Below are 19291 nucleotides of genomic sequence, written 5' to 3' on the forward strand. Positions count from 1 at the left end.
AAAAAAAAATTTGACTTTACCTTGCTAAAAGAAAAAGTGAGGAAATGGCTAATTTGATAAAGAAAGTTAATGGACAAATGATCATGTAACTGACAGTCATTTAATTGCAGACTATACTTCCAACACAAGAGTACTTTTAGAATATAGAGAATTAATCAACAAATTCAGAGTTTTAGCACTGTAATGGGTTCAGCCTCAGACGAGAATATTTAGTACTTAAAGGAAAACACTGTCATTGTAATTTAGCAAATTATTAGGATTTCAATGAGGAAAAGTTAAATTATAGTATTAATCTCCCTTCAGGAACAAATCAGCCTTCACAGAATCACCTCAGTTTCAGCAAGGAGGAACTCTTTGGAAAAATTATGGCCATCAATTGTATTCATAACTGGGCTGGGATTTGTAAAAGTCAGATCCCTGGAAATCCACATTAGAATGAGGCAACCTGGCCTTAAAGGGTTAAAAGTTATTGACTTCTCTTTGTTACCAAATTCTCAATACATACAACTACGAATTTCATGGGACACAAACTTGTGTGCAAGTATCTTTGTTAATTCACTTCAGGTTCATCTCTGAGCCCTCATTTGCCTGATGCCAAAAAATAGAAAGGAAAGAAATGTGAATCTCAACATTTCTAGGCAAATTCAAGCGTGGCCACATTTATATTCTGCACCTTCATCCTCTCCTGCCCCTGCAGTTGATGCTAAACTTGGGGGTCTTACCAGTATAGTCCTGCACAGAGGATGAGGGTGCGATGTCCATTTTCTCAGTGTGGAATCGACTCTGTTCTATGCGGCCTCTTCTCCAGGATGTGGTGATTGGTGATTGGACCATCTCCGGTCCAGGGTCCTCTCTTGGCCCACACCTGCCTCCATCCTTTTTGAGCTCCCCTGAGGTGCAACCACCTCCCCTCCTTAATCCAGAGATGCACTGTCTGCTCCCACCATGTGCTCCACTGATGTGTCTCCTCCCTCCTGGCCAAGTAACCCCTCTGCAGCCCTGGGTTCTTCATTTCTCCTCCTCAGCTAACCTACACACCCCACCCATTCAAGACCACCCTCAGCGGCTACCCCTTGCCACACTCGGGCTACACGAATCCTCCCAGCCCTCCCCAGCCCAGCAAGCCATGTCACTGTTCCTACCCTGTGGCCCCCATTCTGGGATGGTACAGGACACTTCACTGAGTCTTGCTCAGCCACTGCTGTCCTCCAAGAAGGGCAGCCGAGCTGTGGACTTTCCATTCTCCCATCTTCAAGGGGGGTGTCATACTCAGTTCCCTCATCCATGGAGGGGGGCTTGTCCAGGAGGACTCCAGGGATCAGGTTGCAGCCCCCACAGTGCTGCCACATCTCTTGCTTCCTCTCCAAACTGCATCCTTTATTTCCCCAGCATGGAGGCTCTGTATTGACTAGGGAGAGGGCAAATTATTTTCTCCCTGTTCTAATTCTCTTTCAAATATATTCCATCTTTTACCTTGATCTGTGCCCCCTAGCCTTAGACAATACATGCTTGCTGCTTCTTCTCTGTCCCATGCTGACAACACTTCTTTGGGTCAAATAATGGCCCGAGCCTCTCCCCAGGAAGAGGAGTGCAAAAGCTTTGTCCCATCACCTGCAAGGAGAAGGGATCCTTTCCTGACGCAAGCGAGAAATTCCAATTAGACATGACTTCTTGTATTGGACCTACTAAATCTGGGCAAATTGGTCTCATTTGCTGTGACAATATTGGAAATCTTCTGTATACACACAAACATACACATAACTAACCTTTCAAAATGAAAGCTATTTTCTATGCCTCAACAATAAAAATATCAAATCTATTGTCTGGTTATCCTTTCTCTCTTAGGGAAAATACACCACTGCTCACCAATTTCTCATATCAAAAATGTGTTTCTATATCTCATACACATTTTTGGTCCTAAGTAGCCTCTTTTTGTTGTTATTGCTCTCAAATCAATTCCCAGCAAAGCTGAAGGATTCCCATTGTTCTCCAAATACCAAATCACCTTTTCATCCAGCACTGGGGGGTATGGCTAGTAGCTGGACTTCTAAGAAGGACAAAGTTATGTCCATTTATTCTTGGCTCATTTCAGATATGGCCAGGTTCTCCTCTGTGTCTGGAAGGATGGAGGGAAACGCTAGGTCGTGTCTGGGAGACTAAGCATGAAGGATTACAGGAGAGGGGATGAGATGATGGTAGAGGGGGTATAATGTCAGCAGCATAAAAAAAGACAGATATGGAGTAACAGGACCCAGAGTCGAGTGCAGGTGACTGTGCAGGTTATTGAATATCTTTGTGCCTAAATTTCCCCGTGTATAAAATAAAAATGCTGACCGCCCTGGAGTTTTAAGAATTAGAAGAGATCTCAAATATACAAGCCAGTCGCATGGGGCCTGCAAAGAAGTGGTGCTGGGGAAGAGATGAACTCACCTTCCTCAGTTCATCTCTTCCCTCCCAGGCTGAGGGCACATGCATCAGCCTGCCTAAGTTGCCAGGAATACCCCTGCCATCTCCCAGAAGGTCAAGAATATCTCCCCGATGTTGTTGTTGATGTTCCTTTTGCAATATGTCAATGTTGACCCCACACCCTGATTTGCATTCTCTTCCTTTTTCTAGCTTCTCTCCTTAGTTTTAGGGAAGATCCCAGGATTAAGTGGGCTGCATAAACTCAGATTTCCAGGCTTTTCCAAGCTGGGGGACTGGAGACTCAGCAGGGCACAAGAAGTAGGAGAGGCAGATGTGTCCAGAGGAAGTCATGTTTCAGCATGCCGGTTGAATGCATCGATGGAAATTGGCATTGTACCAGGAGAAAGGGCTTCCTCCCTGGGAAGGGATGTCAGTTCCAGATTCCCACATCCCAAGAAGCAGTTTGCAAACCTCAATGTTTTGTCATGTCTGACACTTCCTGACCTTCCACTTCTTTGCTCCCTAAGAGTGGAGCTGTCAAATAGATCGCCACAGCCAAGAGATGCTTTAGTGAGTTTTACCTGCTCCCCTCACCCCTCAAGGCTTCCTAGAGCTTGAGACACAAAGTAGGGGTGAGAGAAAAGCATACAGTGTGAGTTGATGGTGATAAGAAACTATGTGAATGTGACTTCTAATGTAGGACAGGATGAAGTTGTTTTTTTGATCTCATATTTCATGCAGGGCTGGGCTGAGGATGTGGCAGGCATGGCATATGCCCTACGTTCACTGCCAGAGGGGGCTCCCTGCCTGCCACAGGTGAGAGCCAGCTCTGGGGTGCCTGCCCCATGGGGAAGGGGGGCGGAGGGGGCCTGGTGGGGGGACTGGGTGGGAAAGGACTGGTCCCCAGGAGGACCCTACCACAGAATCCACAACCTCATTGCGTGAATGTAATTTTCTCAAATCAAAATGAAATTGCAACAGGTGAAACCCTTACATTTGTTAATTTTTATATTGTACTCTCTTCTCCAGGATACTGTAGAAGAGTATACGTCATTCATACAAATGTCTGAAAATCTGGGCCTGCATTCTGTTAAGTGAATCAGAATGCTTTATCATCTAGATACTGCAAGGACATTTTAATATGACACATTACCTGTGTTCCATTAAGGCTGACGACCACCAACCCAAAACAAATTTCATGTCCTACTTTATAAAGAAGACATTGAATTATGGCCCTGAACATTATACAGTTTGACCTTAATGTTTTTTAAAAAACATTTTACCATGTGCACTCTTGCTTTTCAATGTCATATTTACATTTATCCACCCCGGCCTATTTCTGACTAGTGGACTCTTTATTGTTCAGCAAACGACTTATTGACAGCACATTCAGCAACTCGCCTGTGTGCCCCATCTCCAAATTCAAAGCTGTCTTTAGAAATCACTCCCACACAACCCATTCTCATTTTCTACTTTTTCAGGGTTCTTGTTTTATTTCTCTGAATGTCGCTGGCCACATCTGCTTGTCCCAAACTTCTGTATCTTGAAGAATCAAGTATACACATCACGCAAATGGCTTTCAACTTCAAGTACTGAAAACAGTGTCACAAAAGAAACCTAGTGTGGTTCACTGATTAACCCTGAAATCTTTGTCCCCAAGTTGAAGGCAAAAAATACAGTTAAAAAGTTTAAATGCATGTCTAACAGATTCAACCCATTCTACAATAGGTCTTGGTAATTCAACCTTTTTGGCTCCTGTAAGCATTCGTCTGAAAACGCAAATGTACTATTTGCATGTCAGGTTTTCTCCCTGTCTCTAACGCCCTTCGCCTTCCCTGTTTTTGCAGTGGTCAGTATATATCCGAGCCGCTGTCCGAAAAGAGAAAGGCCTGCCCATCCTCGTGGAGCTGCTCCGAATAGACAACGACCGCGTGGTGTGCGCGGTGGCCACGGCGCTGCGGAACATGGCCTTGGACGTCAGAAATAAGGAACTCATCGGTATGTTCTCCCTGATTCACAGTGTCGCAGGTGTTCAGTGAAAATATTTTCTCTCGGGGTAGGTGTGGTTGAACCCATATGCACAGCCTATGCTTATACAGAAGCCGTGCATTTATTAGCAGCCTCATTGTTTCTGCTGTCCTTCTAGTTTAAATCCACTGCACTGATTCATCTTCTAGAATTTAGAGGAAAATGCGATGTTTGTTGACATTTCTAATCCTTGCAAATTAAAAAGGACCTCAGTGCTCAGCCCTTGATACCGTTTTCTCAATCCTCTGAACCTCTGCCAGGCTGGCTGTTTGTTTCCCATGCAGCGAACTGAGGAATTCTGATAGGATTACTTTTCTTCCCCTCTCTATTTTAAATTTATTTTAGATGAGACCATACTAGCCCTTTAATCCTATTCATTTAAGAAATTATCTCTCTTTAATTTGGTATTCAAGAAATACAGTGGATCTTTTATTAACAAGGCACAAAAGAGGTAATACATTCACCTGTCTATTCAACAAAACTCATGGCCTGCTTTGTTCCAGGCCTGTTCTAGGCCCAGACATTAAATCAGTAAGCAAAACAGACAGGAAGCCCTGCCTGCCCTTGTGGAGTTTACATTCAAGAGAAGGAGATGTTCAAAAAGCAAACGAAACAAATGAATCACACAATGGAGCTGAGTAAAGGGTAATGAGTGAGACTGCAATTTTATTTGTAATTGACATGATATTCACATAACATATTGACCACTTTAAAGTCTACCATTTTAGTGGCATTTAGGATATTCATAATGTTGTACAATCACCACCTGTATCAAGTTTCAAAACATTTTCATCACCCCAAAGGCAAACCCTGTACCCATTAGCAATCACTCTCCATCCCCCTTCTCCAGCCCCTGGCAACCATCAATATTCTCTCTGTCTATGGATTTTCTTATTCTGGGTATTTGGTATAAATGGAATCATAGAACATATGACCTTTATGTCTGACTTTTTTCACTTAGCATAAGGATTGTGTTTCTTTAATGGTAAACTAGTTAAGTTATAAACATAGACATTCATGGAACACAAAGTGATACTATGATATACTGGCTGAGGGTCCCTAATCCAGAAGTCTGAAACCTGAAATGCTGCAGAATCCATAATTTTTTGAATGCCAACAATTTGCTCCAATGAGCATTTCCAATTTTGAATTTTTAGATCAGGGATGTTCAACCAGTATTCTTAACTGGTGTGTATTCTGCAAATATTCCCAAATCCGAAAACATCAGACATCCGAAAACACTTCTGGTTCTAAGCATTTTGGATAAGGGATCCCCAACCTGAATGCATACAATGCGAACTAATTAAATGAAGCTGGTTAACATATTCATCTCCTGAAATAATTATCTTTTCTTTGGTGAGAACATTTGAAAATTTACCCTTAACAATTTTGAAATATAAAATACATTAACTCTAGTCACCTTGTTGCATAATAAGTCTTGTATTTAAATGTATTCTTCTTAAGTGAAACTTTGCACCCTTCCACCAACATCTCCCCATTCCTCTAACCTTCAGTCTCTCAAAAGCACCATTCTACCCTCTGCTTCTGCAAAGCGTGTGTGTGTGTGTGTGTGTGTGTGTGCGTGACAGGGTCTCACTGTGTTGCCCAGGCTGGAGTGCAGTGGCATAATCTTGACTTACTGTAACCTCCACCTCCCAAGTTCAAACAATTCTCCTGCCTCAGCCTCTCGAGTAGCTGGGATTACAGGCACGTGCCACCATGCCCAACTAATCTGTGTATTTTTTAGTAGAGGCGGGGTCTCACCATGTTGGCCAGGATGGTCTCGAACTCCTGACCTCAGGTAATCCACCCACCTCGGCCTCCCAAAGTGCTGGAATTACAGGCATGAGCCATCGGCACTCAGCCTATGCTTCTATTAATTCCTTTGTTTTAGATTCTACATTTAAGTGAGATCATGTTGGATGTGTACATATGTAAGTGGCTCATTTCACTTAGCATAATGTCCTCCAGGTTCATCCATGTTATTGTAAGGGACAGGATTCCCTTCCTTTCTATGGCTGAGGAGTATTCCCTTGTGTATATACCATATTTTCTTTATTCATTTATCCATTGATGGACACTTAGGTTGCTTCTGTACATAAACTATTGTGAATAATGCTGCAAAGAACATGAGAGCTATAAATGGTTCTGTGACATACTGATACCAGATCCTCTGGATATATACCCAGAAGTGGGATAACTGGATCACACAGTAATTCTATATTTAGCTTTTTGTAGAACCTATATACAGTTTTCCTAATCAGTACAGTAATGGCTATACTAATTTACATTCCCAGTAATAGCGTACAAGGGTTTCTCTTTCTCTTCATCCTCACCAACACTCGCTATCTTTTATCTTTTTTATAATAACCGTTCTGATAGATGTGAGGTGATCGCTTATTGTGGTTTGAATTTGCATTGCTTAGTGATATTGAACCTTTCTTCATATATCTGCTAGCCATTTGTATTTCTTCTTTTGAGTAATGTCTATTCATATCCTTTGCCCATGTTTTAATCAGGTTATTTGTTTTCTTGCTGTTGAATTGTTTGAATTCTTTATATATGATCGATATCAACCCATAATTATATTTTTGGTTACTAATAATATTTTCTCCCAATCTGTAGGTTGTCTCTTCATTCCATTATTTTTTTTTCTGTGCAGAAGCTTTTTAGTTTGATGTAATCCCGTTTGTCTATCTTTTATTTTGTTGCATGAGCTTTTGGAGTCAAATCCAAAAACATTATTGCCCAGACCAGTGTCATATAGTTTTCCCCTATGTTTTCTCCTAGAATTTTTATAGTTTAGGTCTTATGTTTAAGTCTTGAATCCATTTTAGTTGATTTTGTATGTAAAAGTCTAGTTTCATTCTTCCATATGTGGATATCCAGTTTAGGGTTGTGATTTTCAATGGGAGGTGAAGATAGGGGTGGTTGGGAAAGTAACAATAGAGACTCAAAGGAGGTGAGACAGGAAGCCATGCAGGTATTTGGGGGGAAAAGAATCCAAGTTAAAGGGGCAGCCTTTGCACACAGCCCCTGGAAAGGGAACTGGGAGCAGGCCAGTGGGCTCCAGGCCTTCAAGGGGCCTTGTGTACCTGGCAGGGTGAGTGGTAGGAACCAAGGTCAGAGAGGCCTTCTGATGCCTTCCTCTGTAGGTAGGAAGGTGCTAAGGCTAAGGCTGATTGATCTCCTGGAGAAAGATGAATCTACTGAAACCTCTCAGAGGATGACACAGTCCCCGCAGGCCATTGTTCTGGCTGGTAGGCATCTGGTATTAAGGATATGATTTATGTAGGGTCACTAGTCCAATGACAGCATGAAATCCGGCAGCCTGAATACAGGGAACAGGTATCAGTAGGCAGCATCCAGAGGCTCAGCAGAAGGGAGCTGTACCAACCTCTGTGGCAAGGGTACAGGTGATCTTGGGAACTGGGAGAAATTAGGTGACAATAGACAGAGAGCTCAGGATTCCATTCCTGGGGCAACTGGAAGACCAAGTGTGGCTCCAAGTTGCAGGCAAAATGTTTCTATAGTTACATGGTTGTTCTTCCCCTATCCAAATTACAGAGAGTGATATATTAAGCCTTTTATGACCTGAGAAGCAGCCACTTTTTCTCCCGCCATTTCACAATAGCCATCATATCCTCCAAGAATAACCATAGTATTTGCAGGTCTTCAGTCATTTCTTTATTCACTGCAAGACCAGACTGCAAATCGGTGTCTAATAGATTCACCATACTTGTAATACATTATACAGCAGGAAATAAGCTTGCAACTTGCTATTTACACTTAGTTTGCGTTGAATGTAAGTGTTATCTGTGAATTTTGTAGATTTGGTATATCTAAAGTAAGTAGGTCATTAGCTCCAAAGGTCAAGATACTCTTCCCATATACTTTTTTTTTTCATTGCACAGTTGTTTCAGACAGGACAGCACTGGGATTCCCAATAAAATCCTATCCCTTCTCAAAAAAACTGAAAAAATTCAATAGCTAATCAGTCTACTGCCTGGATACTAACTACTAGGTATTGTGTGTTTGTGTGTGTGTGTGTGTGTGTGTGTGTGTGTGTGTGTGTGTTTTTTTGGTGGATTACAATATAACAAAATAGTGAACTATTGATTGGTTTGCCAGCTCCTAGGCATCTCTTCTTTCTCAAAAGCCAGTTATCTAGTCTTCTCTCAGAGACAGGAACATTTAGACCACTATACTGCCTGTGTTCAACTAAACCTTTACTATCAAATGTCACCAGACAGGAAATGAAGCCAGTCATTTAAAAGTAGAAGGGAAAATATCTAAGTCACAGGTTTATGAAATCAATACATTTTTTTCTTGACTGAGAAGAGCAGAACTTAGCAAGAACAACATTGGATTGTATTTAAGAGAGAGGAAATGTGACTTTTACTAACTATTTTACCTTAAATGCTGTACCCAAGTGGTTTTTGTAGGAAGATGGTATACAGAACTTCATACACAGAAGAAAGCTGCAGTGACTTTGAATGAAGAACAGTGAAAGGTTAATCTTGGACCTCCTCTCCTCTCCTGTCTGTCACCTCTCACAGAAGGCTAGGGTGACATCATATGGTTTCATGACATTGAAGATCATCTGTATTCTGGTTACTCCAAACAGGTATCTCCGGCATGAACCTCAGATCCTGTGTCCAATGTCTGTCTGCTCATCCTCTCCACTGGATGTCTTATGAGTGTCTTAAATATAGCATGTCCACAACCAAGGTCTCTCCCAGACCTGACCCTTCCACAGTCTTCCCCCAGAAAATGACCAGTTATTCTTGCAGGGGCCCAGGACAGACACCTTGGCACCCTCTTTGACTCATGCAATCCACCTCATACCTAATCTGTCAACAAATCTGATTGTCCTTCTGAGTTTTCCCAATCTCCGACACTTCTCTTCATCTTCATTGCTTTCTCTCTGGTCCAAAACTCCCATCATCTCTCTCCTGGCTTATTCCTGTGCCCCCCCTTACCTAGTCTCCCTATGCTTCCTTCACCTTAGATGGTCTCCTATTGCAGTGGCAACCAGATCATCCTGTTGAAACCTTAGTCAGAGCATGTTACTCCTCCACACCAAACCCTCCTCATCTCAGTGTAAAATCAAGTCTTTGCAGGGCAGATGTGGAAGCTCCCTATGACCTCTCCAACCCCACCTAGTCCTCTTAAAATCAATAAATTTTCTTCGGTCACTGGTTGACTGTGATTCCTGTATTACATGCTCTGAGATCCTGCCTCAGGGAATTTAAACTTGCTGCTTCCTTTGCCTGGAGTCTCTTCCTCTTGGCGTTTATGCAGCTCAGTCCTCACTTCACTCACGTCTTTCCCAGAGAAGCTTTTCTGGCCACCATACTTAAAATCTTACCCTCAGCTCCTTTCCCTGCTTAATTTTCTCCACAGCCCCAATTACCTTCTAATAAACGTATTACTTATTCATCTTGGTTTTTTTTCCCATCTTTCTCCACTGTAAGGTAAGCCTGTTAAGAGCAGAGAGTTCTCTTGTTTCTTTGCTGGCATATCTCATGTGCCTAGAACAATGTCCAATCCATAGTAGGGACTTAATAAATATTTGCTGGAAAAAAAGTGACTGAAACAAATATTTCCTGCCTGGTCATCATCTTAAAATGACCCCCAAGTCAGCAAAACATTAAGGAAATTAAATAAAACATTAACTTTAAAAAGGGGTTTTCTATTTAAAAAGCCAAGAATTAAACAGGCAGTTTGTTTTCTCCATAAATTTACTAGATGCATGCAGACATTCAGGATTTCAGAAAGAATCCAGTTCTTTTCCATCATTGGTTCTGGATTTTCAGTTTAAAACAGAATTCTTCTTAGATCATTCTTTTAGTTAGAGGTTGGGGGAGACAGGCTACCACAGTTGCAACTAAGGAATCGTTCATCTTTCTTAGACTCCATTATCAGGGAAACTCTAAATAGGCTATTGAACAATAATCACGCTATCCCATGAGGTCTAATGAGAATCATACAGTACCATTAGCAGAATGTAACACGCTTTGCCTCTCCCTTGGCTTTCTATTTGGGCTATTTCCACAGTTATGTGTCTGTCTCTGGGAACCAGCGATAAGTACGCTATAGATAGATCTTTGTTTTCTTCCTACTGGCATGGAATAGTAGCCAAGGTTAATGCACATCCATACATTTCTTTGCAACCTTCAAAAAATGTTAATTATCCTTCTGAGTATGGAAGGTTTAAAAAAGGAATGATAATAATTAGCTTCAGTGAAAAGAGCAAACAATATTGTATTGCTTCAACAAAAAGTTTAGCAAAATGCCACCCATTTCAGCACGTGGACAGTTCCTGGTGTAGATGGCAGACCTTTATTTTAGGCAAATCCCATCCTCTCTGCCAACAAACAAACTCAAAGAAGCCAACACTTAAAGCATACATGAGCCTGCATTTACTACCTGCCATCACCATTCAATGCCCACCTTGCAGTGGCCTTTCCTGATAAAGGCTACTCCCTGCACCCAGAGATGAAGTGGGCAGCACCTATTTGATAAGAAACCTTCTCGCTTATTTTGGATTTCCATTGTGTGAATTTTATCCTCACATTGTCTCTTATGTTTTTTTGTGTATGCATGTCTTCCCCAAAGGAAACAATAAGCAGGCATCAGGTGATGTATTTATTTTTATGTCTGAGAGTGTCTAGCACTTTGCTATGCTCATAACAAGCACTCGGTATGTAGTTGATGAATGAATTAACTGGTGGATAAATAACACAGTGTATTTATTCAAAGAGCAGATCTGGAGGAGGTCTGGGGAATCCAAATAGAGGAAGGGGTAGGGGGATGTCCGTGTCTGTCTCTTTCTACGGTGTCCAGGGAACAGAGGAAAGAAATACAGCTTAGATGCTCTCTCAAATCCAGACTCTAATCAAACTCATTCTGCTGCCACTGTGGAAGAGGCTTGAGATTGGGAAGGAAATAGTAATGCTTTCTGTGTGCGATTCAATCACTGCCAAAGCTTCGTGTTGGCGGGGCCACTGCATCCCTGCGGGTACTGGCAGAGCTCGCAGAGCCCTTCCCCTGACTGCCCTGGTGGTGGCGGCTTGCCACAGTTTCCAGCAGGCGAGCCAGGGCTGGGATGCTGCGAGCATCCTCTCAGCACCCTCCTGAGGCTGAAGAGAAGGGCCTATCCTCTGTGTCGTGAGCCTGGCCCTTTCCCAGTTTGCCATCATCCTTTGGCCTCATCCTCCTGTGCTTTGCAGGACTGTTTCCCTACATTCTGCTCCCATTGGGATGGCTGCTTCACCACATTGGGGAGGATGTGTATGAATCTTCCTTTGACTGACACCCTCATATGTTCCTATTCTATAATCCACTTTTCACATTGGGCTTTCTTTTCACTTTACCAACTAGCTGAGCTTCTGTCCAGGCAATGCCCTCTCTCCCCATTCCAACCTCAAAAGGAGCACAAGACAGGATCTGACCTTCTCTGGAGTCAGGATAGGACCATTTCCTAGGGGGAATCTGCTGCTTCCCAAACACAGGCATCCACCAGGAGAGATGGAAGGGAAGGGCACTACACAGCGCCCCCCTGTATAGCAAGCAGCACACAACTCATGATTTTCCACGTGAATGAAATGAGGAACAAAATAAGGGTAGTTTCTTGCCTGGGAGTTTTTTCTTTTTTAAGTAGTAAAAATCATTGCTATTCCTTTCCCCACATGGGTCTTTAGATCATCCTTTTCTTTCATTTGGGGGGTTAAGGAGGTCAGGAGTGGGCAGGGGGAATTAGGGCCATCCTTTCAAGCTTCCTTTACTTACCAAAATGTTTTAAATATTCAAATAAAAGATTTGATCTGCACATTGTAAAGACTGTTTCTGGACAAAGATTCCTGGTGATATTTAAAGAACAACATAAAAATGTTCTGTCTTTGAGTGAAAATAAAGACGGAATAAAGAAAATGCTGATACCCATAGAATTACAATACTCCTTCCTCCATGCCAGGTCTTTACTTAGTGAGAAATGTGTTTTCCTTTGGAGAACTGGAGTGAGGGGTGGGGAGAACAGGGAAAATCTTCCTTATATCAATACTGTCCTGAATGTTAGATATAAAGCTTTATAAAGATTTTCTTTTATTTACTCATCTCGCAACGGAACCTGGGAATTCTAAACCTGGAAACACTGCTCTTCATCGAAGCTTTGAGATACCTGTTAACCAAACCCTCGATGACCAGAGCATGAGCTGGGGAATGAACAGATCCTGATAGCCATGTCTCCACTTCCATGACAAACGGTTACAAATGATACTCAGGACATCATTCCTCAAAGTCGGTCTAAATTCCGCAATCTAGGATTGAAACGCACCCGAGTCAGTATCCTCTCCGTGCTCACAGTATCACATTGCATCCCCATTGTCTGCTGGCAAAACTGAAAAACAGAGGGCTCTAAAAAACATTTAGATTGCTATCACTTAAAATGGTTGCCTCTGTGTTTTATTATTTTGCATCGCATGCTAATGACTGGCACGTGACAAAACACTCTGGGATATGGGCACTCCATTCAGGGGAACAGACTCTTGAGGGTCACTGATCACCACAGGCACCATCTTTACTTGTGTTCTTGAGCCTGGACAAATCCCACCTCCGTCCAGGGAAAGCTACAAGGCTGTGGAAATGCCAGTGCAACCCAGGAAGGCAACATGCTGTTTTTAGTACTGGAAATATGTAAGTTCACTTTATTAAGTAGATATGAGGAAATTTTAGAGACACATCTTCTCTGCTTTTTGAAACATGTTTCTTCAGACCCAGACAGATGTCGTTTTAATTAGAACACTTGCAATTTCAATTAGTATTTTAAAAAGAAACCTGATTTCTTAGGCAAGGTGATTTGTTGGAGCTCTCTCTGCTTCTCTGCTGGATTGTTTTAATAACTTGATTTCACAAGCCACATTTTAGGCAGAAGGCAAGCTCTGTACTTTGGCTCGAACATTGTATCTTCAGATTAGGTGCCTATTGCAGCTCCCATCTCCTAAACCCCAGAACCTAATTTCATGAAGGCTGCCTCCCTTTTCGGTGAAGCCATGGGTTCTTTGTTAATTAACTTGGGACACCTGTTAGGGAATTTTGGCAGCTGGGTCTGGAAGATAAGAATTCCTTAAAAGGGAACTTGTAAATAAATTGAAAAGCCAATAATTATTTTATTAAATAATAATTAATGATTTGTCCCTTGGATATATTCCATGTGGGAAAAAAGGCAAAATTGAAACATTTCCAGTTGATTCAAATTTAGGACTTCTGCCCAAAGGCTTAGAGACCTCAAAGAAAGAGAGCAAGAGAGGGAGAGCTGACCTAACTTTATCTGGACTGTTTAGGTATTCATTTTATGCCTGGCCAAACAGTTTCCGAAGAAAAGCTTTAGAGAACAGGATGCATGAGAAATGAAATGGCTCTCCTCAAATACCACAACCAAATCTTGAGAATATAAAAATAGAAAAGAGACTTTCACAGGATAATGTTTTACATTGAATTCCCTTCTATGTGTGGACTGCTATCTTCTCTCCTTGTTGAAAACAAAAGTCTCAATCAGGTGGAAAGAAATTATTATTTTTACTCTTGAATACTAAAAAGTAATGGATTAGAAAAGAGTTTAAAAGTTTAAAGATGAATTCTCTTTAACTTGTCCTGGCTGATGTTTGATTATATTTGTTATACTGGATCTCAAAAAATTACGGAGCAGACAAGGATGGCTGTAATTGGGTTTCAGCTAAAAGGAAGGCTCCAGGCTGGTGCCATCAATCAGATGGGCCAGTGGTGCTGCCCTGGGGGGCACATAAGGCAGAAGAGAAGGAGGCAGACAGCAGGGAGGGGACACCAGTCTAGCAGGAAGGGCACCGCAAGTCCTCCGGGCATACACCAGGAAACCAGGAAGGAGACAGAAGCCTAGAGATGCAGCCCCGCCAGTGTCTGGGCAGCCTGAGGCCGGATGAGGGATGCTGGTCTGTGACCTGGCACAAGCAGTAGGCACAGATTCTGCTCCCAAACCGATTGCCTGAAGAAGAAAAAAGCTCATGTTGTTCATCCTGCCAGACTCCAGTCAAAGGGACATTGAGTGAGAGAATCAAGCAATTCCCAACAGCTCCTCATGAAAATGTCCTGAAAGTTCATTCAAGAAAATTAGCTGAAATTCAGACATTGTTTCTCTCATAACCAGAAAGTTCATAACAATGTACTGTCCATTTGGGAAGCTTGGTTTTTTTAAGTTAAAACAAAATTTTCCTATTCAATTTCTTGTATTATAATGTATTTAAGCAATGTCAGGTAAAATGAATGGATTTGAAGCATAGGGTGGCTTATTTCCTAAGCATGTAATAGCCTTTAAACCCGAAGTGTATCTTTCTTATCATTTGATAGAGGCAACTGAACTGGAGGCATTATAGCCTGGGCTGCTGCACGTATGTGTTAATGTGCAGTGTGTTACTTTTAATTAAAACTCACTAATATTGCAACATTAACATTAGAGGTTATTCAAAGCTCAAGACAGATCAAAAGATAAAAATCTCTGTGGTCCTCACCTTGAGACTTGAACAGTCTCAATTTATTGGTCTAATTTATTGGTCAGAAAGGAAAGTTATAGTGATGGAATAGAAGCTAGTGGTATTACATTTTAATTGACTATTAACTCCACAGACTAATACCCCCAGTGTCTATGTGAGTGACCTTATTCCTCTTCAAATGTCAGAAACTCAGTAAGTTTAATTTTCAAGTCACCATCTCCTTTCTTCCTCAGATCCGAACACAAACCCCGCTTTGTACTTGGCCTTCTTGTCTCAGTGATAGAAATGAACAGAAACTTTTATTGTCTTCTTTTCTTCCTTTTCTTTATCCCAAGTGAGTAAACCAAGTATAGTCTCTTATTGATACTTTGCCAAGGAGTTTCTTCAGTTCTCTTTACTACCCCTCTGCGTTTTACTTTTCAGTTTTAGCCCATAGCATGGCAAGCCCAGGACACACACATAGCACCCTATGGGGGTTCCTGCCTTCCATCCCTTTTTACCCAGTCTGCACTCCCCTCTCCCACATCAGTACTGCCACGCTTACCTTTGCAAAGTACTCCAATTACAGACTAGTCAGTGTTTCCTGATGTGAATGACACAAAATGAACTCTGCTGCCTCAATTTTTTTTCTTTTTTTAGAAAACATTTTTTGAGACAGGGTTTCACTCTGTCACTCAAGCTCTGTCACTCAGGGGTACAGTAATGCAATCTCAGCTCACTGCAACCTCAGCCTCTGGGATTCAAACGATTCTCATGCCTCAGCCACCTGGGTATCTGGGCCACCATGCCTGGCTAATTTTTATATTCATAGTAGAGACAAGGTGTTGCCATGCTGGCCAGACTGGTCTTGAACTCCCAACCTTAAGCCATCTGCCCGCCTCAACCTCCCAAAGTGCTGGGATTACAGGTGTGAGCCACTGTGCCCAGCCCAGATTTTTTTCTTAATAAAAATTTTTATTGAGGCCCCCAAGAGCCTTTGTGCTTCTTAGTGCGTTAGGTATGTCTCTCTTCCAAACTTGCTGGAACCTTCCAGCAGCATTTGGCACATTCACGTATTTTGGTTCCTAGGATAAAACTTTCCTAGTGTTCGTCCTACTCTTTTCCTTCTCCATTTTTCTCCCCTCTTTGCCCTTGTCTTCTCCACTTTACGTCACTTCTGTGTCCTGGATCTTTTTGTCCTCTCCCCCTCTCCTCTCCCCTCCCTTCCCTTCCTTCTCCTTCTTCCCCTCCCCTGCGCACTCCTCCTTTTCCCTCTCCGTATACACACTATATCTAAGACCTCTCCTCCATTTTATTTCAGGTGCTCTTCATTTCTTCCTGCAATCCAGGATAAACTTGTATAAACCTGATATAATTTCCCTTCTGCCTGAAGAAACCCGTTCAGCACTTTTTATAGTGCAGGTCTGCTGAAGATAAATTCTCTCAGCTTTGTACCATTTTGAAAATGTCTTTAGTTGCCTCCATCCACAAAGGATATCTCTACTTAGTAGAATTCTGAGAATATTTTTTTTTCAGCACTTCAAAGATATTGCTCTATTGTCTTACGGTTTCCATAGCTTTTGATGAGAAGTCAGTTGTTACTGTTGTTTCCTGAGTATGTGTTTTTATACTACCTGCTTTTAAGATACTTGATCATTATTGATTCTCGTATTTCCTCTACCCCTATCTCACTTCCCTGTCTTTCTGGGAATTCAATTAGATGTATATTACACTACATGATACTATCCTGCAGGTAGGTCTTATAGCCTCTGTTTAAGACTTTTTTATTCTTCATTTTCACTTTTTGCTTTAGTTTTGATAATTTCTAGTAATCTATCTTTAAACTCACTGGTCCTTCCATGTGCTATTTTCAATCCTTTATAAAGGCCATTATATAAATCCTTCCTGTCTGATACTGTATTTTCCAATTCTAGAATTTCAATTTGGTTATTTCTTATAGTTTCCATTTCTCTGCTGAATTTAATTTTTTTCATGCATGTTGTCCATTATCTCACTAGATAATTTAACAAATATATCACAGATAAAGTCCTTATCTACATATTCTAACATCTATATTATTGTGGATTTGCCTATGATAAATTTAGTTTCTCTTAATTTTTGGTCATATTGTCTTACTTCTTTGCAAGTCTTGTGATTTGTTATTGTATGCCAGATGTTTTATGTTGAAAGATTTGAATAGACTGAGGTCAGTAATTCCTTCCTCCTAAAAAGCACCTAATTTCATCCATGGGTTTCCTAAGGTAGAGGGCTGAGTCAATCTAATGCATGCTTTAACTATGTCTGGGCTTTAATTAAACTCAGCCCCGTTGTAGCTTCAGTTAAATTCAGTTTACCACTGAATTCAAATGTTTCAAGAGCATGATCAGTATTTAATCTGCAATTAGGCTCAGAAGGTGAGCACCTATAGATTCCAAAGATTTCTCTATACTCCGTATACTATTGCCCAGTTATCAGTTTTCTGAGCCATATAAGATCTCTTTCTCTCGCTCTCTCTTTCTCCCTCTCTCTCTCTCTCTCCTTTTTTTCCCTCTCTGCTGTGAAGCTCAGCTGCCAGCTTTTTGGATCATTGCACTACCTATATTTTTCAGGCCTTGTATAATTTTACAATTTTACATCCACTGTCTCTATCTATCCTCAATATGTACCATTTCTGAGTTCACAGCCTCCTTTCCAATTGGACACTCTCTCCTCTGTCCCTACAGATAACATTTTCATTGTAACTCACTAAGATGGCTCACAGCAGCCATTTCCCCACCCTGATGGCTCTTTCACCTCCTTTCCTATCTACTCCTAACCTGTCTTCCAAGACAAATTCAGGCCCTACCCTTTTTACAAGCTTCTGTGAGTACTCTGGATTTATTTACTTTTGCCCTATTTACACTTTTTTGTGTTAATCTGTATACCCCCCAAGTTTGGCACGTAAGGGATTTAAGGAATGCTGTGTACAACACTCATGTAAGTTCACGATGACTCATGTGAGTAGTGTCATCTCCTCATCTAACCTGGTCACTCTTTAGGAATAAGAACAATACCTTTCTCGATTCTTACTTTTACTTTTTGTGCTTCTTTTGAAAGCCCCACTATGCCTAGCATTGTGTTAATGTTGTGATGAAGATCCTTGTTGCAGAGTTACTGTTCTGCTAGAATATGAGCTCTGTGGGAACACAGACAGCATCTTCCTTCTTTGTTACTATAACCCCCAGAACGGATCTGTTCTGTCGTCTAGCAGATTCTTATTAAGTTATGTTGGAATGCATAATAGGTCGAAGTCATAATATTGTGGTTTTATAAACCAAATTTTTTGTTGTCATACATAGATTTCCTAAGTAATTTAAATCAGTTTGCCATTAAAACCTATACCAGAGCATCTTTTATAACTGAGACCTACTTACCCTCACTCTCTTTCCCTAACTTGAACACACCACTATCACAAACTTACAAAATCAGAACTACATGCTTTATTTTACTATGCAAACCGAAGCAGACAAAAGTCCTTTTTAAAGACCACCATTCTTAAAGTTGGATGCACACTGGAATCACCTGAGCCTGACCCAGAGCCGCCTAGATATGAGTACTTGTTTTGAGGCTCCCTGAGGGATGCTGAAGTATAGCTGAGGTTGAGAACCACTGATTTGATTCTGTGAAACCCACCATAAATAAAATTGCCTGCTAATCTTTTGAAAATTGTCTTCTTCCAGTTTTGAAATAGTTTATAATTATTAAAGTTTAAACCTAAGAGTATTTTTCCTCTGAGATATTCCATTCTCTGATTAGAGAAGACAAAAAATTTGTTCCAGAAATTGCTGACCCAAACTTCCTCTTGATATTATTTGTGTAATAGATAGTTGCTGCTAATGGAACAGCCAACTTCAGCCAACATTGCCACTAATGTCATTGATCCCTAGAGTGAAAATGCAGCTTAAATTGTTGCAAATACTGTATAGAGAGAGAGTAGGAATATCAAGTGGTATTATTTTAATATAATCTTTCACAACACACACTTCGATGAAGATATCATGAGCCTCTTCAGTTCAGCAAAAGACTCTACCTTTCCACTTAATAAAGCCCCTTACATTTGAAGACCAATTTAATCAAGAGGATGGGTTTAAAGAGCTGCTTGAAAACAGTAAAACGCAAATATAACATTGACAATTGTATAGGCGTCTGGGAAGCCTCCAGGGACTCTCTCAATTCTTCAATAGGGACAGGGTTTCCTACCCTACTCAAGGTGTGTAAATCCCTCACCATTCAGGATGTCTACATGTGACCAAGCTGGTTAGACCACAGGGTTGGAGGTGCTGCTTCCCCTCCCGCCCCCCGACGCCCCCCCA

At 41.4% G+C, this 19291-nt stretch overlaps 1 protein-coding gene across 3 annotated transcripts in view; it reads left to right on the forward strand.

The window, feature by feature from the left end:
* The window catches only part of CTNND2 (catenin delta 2), a 414955-nt gene that overhangs the window by 298656 nt on the left and 97008 nt on the right, over window positions 1-19291 (forward strand). For 2 of the 3 annotated variants that reach the window (XM_017888565.1, XM_017888568.1), the window contains exons 10-11: window positions 3148-3222; window positions 4254-4404. In XM_017888565.1, the coding sequence (XP_017744054.1) occupies window positions 3148-3222; window positions 4254-4404 (226 nt within the window). The remainder of the gene's footprint in view (window positions 1-3147; window positions 3223-4253; window positions 4405-19291) is intronic. The other variant, XM_017888566.1, reaches the window with a different exon arrangement.

Source organism: Rhinopithecus bieti, unplaced genomic scaffold (genome assembly GCF_001698545.2).
Source record: "Rhinopithecus bieti isolate Rb0 unplaced genomic scaffold, ASM169854v2 scaffold_17184, whole genome shotgun sequence".
NCBI classification, from domain to species: domain Eukaryota; kingdom Metazoa; phylum Chordata; class Mammalia; order Primates; family Cercopithecidae; genus Rhinopithecus; species Rhinopithecus bieti.